Genomic DNA, 7,796 nt, shown 5'->3' with positions numbered 1-7,796 from the left:
CCGGGGGGGATGAGGGGGGGCGTGCAATGCTTCCTCGCACCCCCTACGCTGCTCGCCGGCTCCGGTGCCCCGCTGTGCGACAGGTACCGAGGGGCGCCCTGAGCAGAGGAGGGCAGCCGAGCCGAGCCCGGCGCCCAAGCTCGCTACCACACGACTCGCCGCGGCCTCACCGCCCGCGCCTCCGCCCGCTCCCGAGAGAAGCCGCGTCCGGAGGGACGGGGCCGCTGACAGGGGCGGCGAGCCCGCCTCACCGGCAGCGCGTGGCGCGCATCCCCCCCCCCACACCCCGTCCCCCCCTCCCCGGCCTGAGGCGGCCCCGGCTCCGCAACGGCCGCGGCGCGAGACCAACCGTCGCGGGCCGCCGGGTCCGCACGCGACCCCGCACAGGCGGGCAACGGCGAGCGAAGGGCCCTGACAGGAAACCCACTGCGCCTGCGCAGCTGTGGCCCGGGAGACTACAACTCCCAGACGGCCTCTGCACCTCTCTGCCCGTCCCTTCCCCTCCACTCCGTACCCCCGGTGCATGCTGGGAGCTGTAGTTCCGACCCGAGGCCGAGCCTCCCTAAGGGGAGGGGAAGCACGAAGCGGCGGCGGGAAGGACAGCGGCGGGAAGGTCGCCTTCCTTCCCCCTCAGAGCACCGCCACGGGCTGCTCCTAACACCGCCCGGACCCCCAGGGGCAGGTATTACAACAGGATGGCAGTCCAAGGGCACAGCCCCCCCCAAACCCCGTGACACATCCACTGCACGCAGGGGGCTGTGAGCGACTTTATTCTAAAGTAAAACAAGTCCCAGAACAAAACTAACCGCTCCTGGCGCAGAAGTAACGGGGTCTTCAGCAATACCGAGCACCAGCACGGATTCTGTGGCTTCCTTCCTGTGATGGTGGCACTGTACAAACCCTGTGCCTTGCACTCCCGCGCTCAGAGCCATTCAGTGGGGGTGTGGGGCAACAGGGAGGCTGCCCCTCCTTGCACACACAGCCCCTGCCCTGCCTGCCACGGTCTCAGGAAGGGCTGACGCCCCCACTAACGGTACAGCAAACCAATAAATAGAAGCGCAACAAAATAAAGTTCTCTGCTGCTGAATGCCGGCTGGCTGAACCAATGGGTAAGAAAGGAAGCATTCCATGAGGGCTCATGCTTCGGCTTTCGCTTCCTCCTGGATGAAGTTACTTCAAGATCTGGAAGTCCTTGTGCTCCAGCGCCGTGATCTTCTTCTCATTGCTGAACTCGGCTCGGCTGATGCGGGACTGGGGGCTTCCTATCTTCCTGAGCCATTCCTGCAGCTCCTGTACCCTGGCGGCTGGACCCTGAATCTGTCCTTGCACGGTGCCGTGGCTGGTGTTTTGGACCCAACCAACGAGCCCCAGCCTCTTCGCCTCCCCCTGGGAAGGGAAGGCAGAGCGACAAATAGTTAGCCCAAACCGTGACAGCTGCACAGTGACACTGGCACTGCATTTTATCAGTAAGGCGCAGACTTCCAAGGACACTCCTACGGCTCAAGCAGCAGGAAAGCAGCAAAGGACTCACCCGACTGCTCGTTATATTCCCTCACGTGAAACACCGGGGCTGACGTGCCCTCGGCTGTGCTCAGGCAGCGCAGGCTGCCAGCAGCCCCCGCTCAGAAGCGGCTGGAGCGCAGGCCGTGCCTCACCCCGCCGCAGCCCCAGCCGCCACCGCAGCACGGCGGCCGCCCCTCGGGGCAGGGCGCACCGCGGGACCGCCACGCACCTGGGTGTACTTGCGGAAGAAGACGCCCTGCACCTTGCCGAACACCTCGTAGTCCACAGAGAGGAGCCCCTCAGCCTCCGCCATGGCAGCGCCGCCGCCTCCTCCTCCTCCTCCTCCTCCTCCTCCTGCTGCCGCCGCCGCCGCTGCTGCAAACTCCGCCCACCCCAACGCGCCTGCGCGGCGTGCGCTGGGGGGCGTGGCCTTCCCCCTCCTCCCGGAGCCAATGAAGAGCCGGGATCCGCGAGCGGCTGGGGAATGATTGGCTCCTCATTCCCCGCCTCATGAATAATTGACGCACCCGCCGGCCAATCGGCTCTGTCCAGCCATAGAGGTGGGGCTCTCCAGCGGGCGGTAGGGGATGGGCAGCGTGCCCGTCTCTAGGCAACAGCCGTCAAGGCGGCGGCCGGTAGAGGCCCCGCGCAGCGCCGGGGCGTGGGGAGCCCTGTGAAGCCCTTCGGGGCAGCCCCTGCGCGCTGCCAGCCAGTCACGTTGCCAGTCTGAATATGAACTAGTGCTGTGCGAGCTGTTTGGAATGGCCACAGAGGGCTCTGTGCTCTGCACAGCAGGGGAAAGGCGCCGGAGGAGCGAGGAGCAGAAGGCAGCAGCTTCTGGGGGCCCTTCGGCAACGCAGCAGCAGCTCAGCCGAACCTGGACAAGGGATAAAAGGGGTAAAAGGGATAAAAAGCGACTACCTCAAGCTGGGGTAGTCAGAAGCTGAATGGGAAGAAACACTCCAGCCCCCAGGAGGGGGACCCGCCTCCTAAAAGAACCTGCAGAGCTTCTACCCCTGCAGAAACCCCCCCTGACACACCCTAGAAAAGCCCAGAGGTCCCAGGAAGAGTCAGTGCTGCACCGTGCCAGCCAGGTGTGGGAGTGTAAAAACCTGGAGAGGAGAGGAAAAAAACAGATCCCAACAATGGAAAGTCATCTGCTGTACCCAAACTGATCGGTGCTTTGAAATACAAGACAGCAACAGGTGACAGGAGGTAGGAAAGGGATAAACTGCAAGCGCTATTTTTTAGGTGAACCTGATGAGGTTCAACACTGCCAAGTGTCAGGTGTTGCACTTGTGCCAGAAGAGTCCCAGACACAGATACAGACTGGGAGAAGAGCTTCTTGAGAGTAGCCCTGCTGAGAAGGAACAGGGGGTCCTGAGAGATGAGAAACTCCCCATGAGCCAGCAGTGGCTCTTGAAGCTCACAAGGCCAATGGTATCCTGGGCTCCATCAGAAGAGGGGTGGCAGCAGGGACAGGGACAGGATTGTCCCTCTCTGCTCTGCCCTTGTGAGGCCCCAGCTGGAGTCCTGTGTCCAGAGCTGGGGGCACCCGATACAAGAAAGATGTGGAACTGTTGGAGAGGGTTCAGAGGAGCCACAAAGATGATCAGAGGGCTGGAGCAGCTTCCCTACAAAGAGAGGCTGGAGGAGCTGGGCTGGTTCAGCCTGGAGAAGAGAAGGCTGCGGGGGGGACCTCATTGCAGCCTGCCAGTACCTGAAGGGAACATACAAACAGGAGGGGAATCAACCTTTTAAAAGGGTAGACAATGGCAGGACAAGGGGGAATGGATTAAAACTAAAGGAAGGAAGGTTTAGATTAGATATTAGGGGGAAGTTTTTTACAGAGAGAGTGGTGAGGTGCTGGAACAGGCTGCCCAGAGAGGGGGTGGATGCCCCGTCCCTGGAGCTGTTCAAGGCCAGGTTGGATGGGGCCCTGGGCAACCTTGTGTAGCTCCAGGCCTGGAGGTTGGTGTCCCTGCCTGTGTCAGGGGGTTTGGAGCTCTATGATCCTTGGGGTCCCTTCCAACCTATGCCAGTCTATGATTCTATGATTCTTTACGCCAGCCTCCTGGAATTAATGAAATGTATTACTGAATTAAACAATGAGTAGTTTCCTACCACTGCCTGTCTTGCACTATTAACTCCCTTTTTCCTGCACCATGTTTCACTGTCTGGGTTTAGGGAGTCCTCAAATTCAGCAGAGCACAACTGGTGACTGAAGTAGATACAAGCAGAAGAGCTTTTGACACTGTAAAGTAAATCCTTCTGCTGGGGACTTAAGTGACAGCCAAACAGCTGATGCCGAGTTTGAAACTGTGGATTAAACAAAAGCTTTTGAAATTAAATCCCATGTTTGTTATCTTTGTTTCAGAGCTAAGCATTGGCAGTTCACCCCTCTCTGCCGAGCTGTTGTTTCAGGTCCAAACAGCAGTACCCAGAAAGTCTGTGGTAACTGGTTTAAAACTCAGTAACTCGGCTCAGTCCTGGGTCCAGTCTTGTTCAACATCTTTATCAATGACCTCGATGAAGGGATTGAAGCTCCCTCAGTGAGTTTGCAGATGACACTAAGCTGGGAGGAAGTGTTGATCTGCCTGAGGGTAGGGAGGCTCTTCAGAGGGGTCTGAACAGGCTGGGACCGATGGGTTGAGACCAGTGGGATGAAGTTTAACAGAGTCAAGTGCAGAGTGCTGCACATTGGACAGAACAACCCCCTGCAGCGCTACGGGCTTGGGGGAGAGCTGTCAGGCAGAGAAAGACCTGGGGGTGTTGGTTGACTGCAGGCTGAATGTGAGCCAGCAGTGTGCCCAGGTGGCCAAAAAAGCCAATGGCATCCTGGCTTGTATCAAAAACAGTGTGGCCAGTAGGTCTAGGGAGGTAATTGTGCCCCTGTACTGGGCATTGGTGAGGCTGCACCTTGAGTGCTGGGTCCAGTTCTGGGCTCCTCACCATAAGAAGGACATTGAGGTCCTGGAGTGAGTCCAGAGAAGGGCAACCAGGCTGGGGAAGGGGCTGGAGGGCAAATACTATGAGGAGCGGCTGAGGGAGCTGGGGATGTTTAGCTTGGAGAAGAGGAGGCTGAGGGGAGACCTTCTCACCACCGACAACTACCTGAAGGGAGGTTGTAGAGAGGTGGGCGATGGTCTCTTCAGCCAGGGGACAGGAGATAGGACAAGGGGCAATGGCATGAAGCTGCCCCAGGGCAGGGGCAGATTAGATGTTAGGAGAAAGTTCTTCACTGAAAGAGTTGTCAGGGCCTGGAACAGGCTGCCCAGGGAGGGGCTGAGTCACCTTCCCTGTATGTGTTCAAAAAAAGGGTAGATGAGGTACTTAGGGATATGGTTTAGCATAGGATGGGAATGGTTGGACTTGATGTTAAAGGTCTTTTCCAACCTTGTGATTCTGTGATGTACCCTGATGCTCTGGCATCACGGTTAGCGTGACCCAGCCTTACTCAGGCTACGTTATTCCTGTCAGCTCAGCTTCCTCTTCAGCTACTGCAGCACGACCCCACCACTCTTGGAAACACGCTGCCTTTTCAGTATCCAAATCTCTGGTGAATTTTAAGTCTCTCATCCAGCTCTGCCTCTCACAACATCTCACAATTTCCTAAACACCCTGATAAGAAGTTAGAAGTGACAAGCATTAAATACAGTGTGCAGGAACCACTGGCTGTGCAGGTGTCAGGCAGGTTCTCTCACCTCTGTGCTCACTGCTCAGCAGATGCTGTTCTGAGAGAAAAACAGGTACTTCTTCCCTTTGAGCCTCTCTCTTCCCGTTACTCATTTCCCACTTGGCAGTCAAACTGTTGAAATAAACACACACACACACACAAAAGCAGCCTGACGTCACCAGGAGGAGATGCAGCAGCAAGAGAAAGAGCTGGTTTGTTGGCTGTTTGTTGTTGTTTTGTGGGTTTTGTTTGGCTGGTTTCTTTAATGAAGGGACACAGAACCTGACATCTTTTTTTCCCATGGCAAAGAACCTGCAAGGCCCCTGGGCCCTCTTTCTATAAGGAAAAAAAACGACACAAGAATGCCCTGAAGCCAGCTGGCTATCTGCAGATTTCCCCTTCCTCTCTTCGGGCAGGGAGGGAGCAAAAAAAGACATAAGACTCCCAACACAGGAGAATGAATTTAAACATTTATTTAAACAGGAACTCCAAACCACTACACCCTTTAACCTTTCAAAAAAAGACGACAAACTAGTATTCAGCCAGAGTGTCAGAGCAGGCATAAGTTGTGTTCCACTATAACAACTCAGCAGCGATACTAGCAGGAGACCAACACGTACGGAGCTAGCACTGCAAGAAGGGGAGAAGTGAAAAGGGTCTGAAACTGCTCAAAGGCACTTCTGCCCACTTGCCCTTCCATTTTCAGCCCAAGACAAAGGTGCTGGCTTTAAACTGCTTTTTTTTTGTTGTTTTTTTTTGGTTGCATAGCTGGCTGGTGTGAAATCTGTGGTCTGTAACAGGCACAACTCGGATAGCGTGAACCCTCTAAGGCACATATGAGGTTGCGGAGCACAGGGCATCCTCTGTCAGGGACCCTCATCCTCCGCTAGATCCAAGGGGAATCCAGTCTGTGCACCTAGCTTCCCAACTGCAGAGCATTGAGAAATGAGGATAGCAGTGCACTGCAGGAGAGCGACTCCCATCAGCTTGGTGCTTGGCTTGTTGGACGTGGCTCAGGATCAACTCTTCACTCCTCAAAGGCACCGCCGCCAACGCGTCAATCATTCCCAACCGCAACAACGACCCTCTAGCTGGGACCCCAACCTGAGAACTGGCTCCAATGCACAGGGGGGGAAAGGAGAGGAGAGTCACAAGGGCAACCAAGCGATGTGCCTGACACTCCCTCCCTCCCAAGGAGGGCTGTCCTCCTCACCTTCCTTTGGTAACAATGGACAGGCACACTGGTATGATTCTTGCCACAGACTCTGTGCAGGAGAAACTCTGCTTGGTTCAGCTCCAAGATACTAGCAATAGGCACCAAAGAAGTATTTGAGGAGCGTAAAGTTACAAGCAGAATGGTTTGGCATCCACCTCTAGAGGCAAATGGGGAATGCTGGCTCCCCTGGAAACAGTCTCTCAAAAGAAGTCTCGGAGAGGTGACAGGACATCCAACTGCAATAGACCTAAGGCGATTCCAGTGACATGCCACTGACAGGGATGGATTAAGCCTCATGAAATCACAACGCCACTCTCACAGCAAAGGCGAGAGGGACTCGGGACTCCTTAGAAGGCTTCATGTAAGGCAGGAGAGGCTAGCTGCTCGCAGGGATCCTACCAATCCCAAAAGCTTAGTTCAAAGTCAGTTTTGCTAGTAAATTTAAGGGAAATAAAATCACCTCGTCCTCTAACAGGAAATGAGGAAATCTCAAGCATCAGACCATGCCTCTTCCCATCTCCAATTTTTTTGGGAAAGCCTTTCACTTCCAGAAAGAAGGTGAATTCCGGACAGAGACTTGATCATTCATGGTTATCAGGGAAGGCTGCATCCTGTGACCACAGCATTAATGACCTATTCTGGGTAGGAAACCGCATTCCAGCTTCATTAAAACACTGAGTGGAAAAACACTGATTCTTCCCACACCCACGCAGAGCGTGGGCACCAGGGGCTGAGCAGTACAGAAGCCAAGCAGGGAGCAGCTACGAGCTTATGCCAAAAAACCAGAAGCTCTGGCACCCAAACCAAGCTGAACAGCTGGAGCAAGAAACGGGTGACTTAGTCTGAGGCCAGACACTTGTCATCTGGTTGCAAAGCAGGTGGTCTGAAACTGAGAACCGGAGATCCCATCTCAGATAGTCCCCGCTACTGCTGTTGGAAACACCACCTGATTCACTCATCTCGGCGTGCTGCCTGGAAGTTGGAAAGCTCTAGGCACCCAGAATAAAGCCTTTAAATTCTGTCTATACAGGCCACTGGACGCAGCCACCTGGCCAGAAGCTGTGCCTCGAGGCCAGGGACATGCTGTCTTCCATCATCTCCCTAACAGGAAGATCTCCACTGCCTCCAGAATGAGACGTTCTCTGCTCCCTCTGCCCCTGAGCAGAGGGGAGCAGCCTCACCAGCTGGGCCTTACCATGTGGTAGGGAGAGGATCCTAGTCCTTCACCCCTCTGAAGTGAAGGTGGCGAGTCTTAGGGTTCAGCCAGCTTCAGTACAAAACATATCTCCTCCTCTCATCTAGAGATGCAGTGATGAATACCAAGGTCCCAAAGGCAGCTCCCAAGAAGCAGTGAAACAGCAAAAGGGCCCCAAGCTTACTTGGAGCCACTGCTGTAACGGG

At 55.5% G+C, this 7,796-nt stretch overlaps 1 protein-coding gene and 1 long non-coding RNA gene across 2 annotated transcripts; both read right to left on the bottom strand.

The window, feature by feature from the left end:
- Positions 1 to 754: 754 nt before the first annotated feature.
- On the bottom strand, positions 755 to 1,822 carry ACYP1 (acylphosphatase 1). The gene is made up of 2 exons (XM_084263911.1): positions 1,733 to 1,822; positions 755 to 1,386 (listed from the first exon to the last, which is right to left on the bottom strand). The coding sequence occupies exons 1-2, from the start codon at positions 1,814 to 1,816 to the stop codon at positions 1,171 to 1,173; spliced, it is 300 nt and encodes a 99-aa protein (XP_084120037.1). The 5' UTR covers positions 1,817 to 1,822; the 3' UTR covers positions 755 to 1,170.
- A 3,807-nt stretch (positions 1,823 to 5,629) lies between these two features.
- On the bottom strand, positions 5,630 to 7,764 carry LOC311191497. The gene is made up of 2 exons (XR_014617287.1): positions 6,393 to 7,764; positions 5,630 to 6,290 (listed from the first exon to the last, which is right to left on the bottom strand). It is a non-coding gene; the product is annotated as an uncharacterized lncRNA (long non-coding RNA).
- Positions 7,765 to 7,796: the final 32 nt, after the last annotated feature.

This window comes from Gallinula chloropus (assembly GCF_964237585.1).
Source record: "Gallinula chloropus genome assembly, chromosome: 4".
NCBI classification, from domain to species: Eukaryota; Metazoa; Chordata; class Aves; order Gruiformes; family Rallidae; genus Gallinula; species Gallinula chloropus.
The sequence above is the reverse complement of the archived record's forward strand: the minus strand, read 5'-3'. Positions and strand labels throughout refer to the sequence as shown.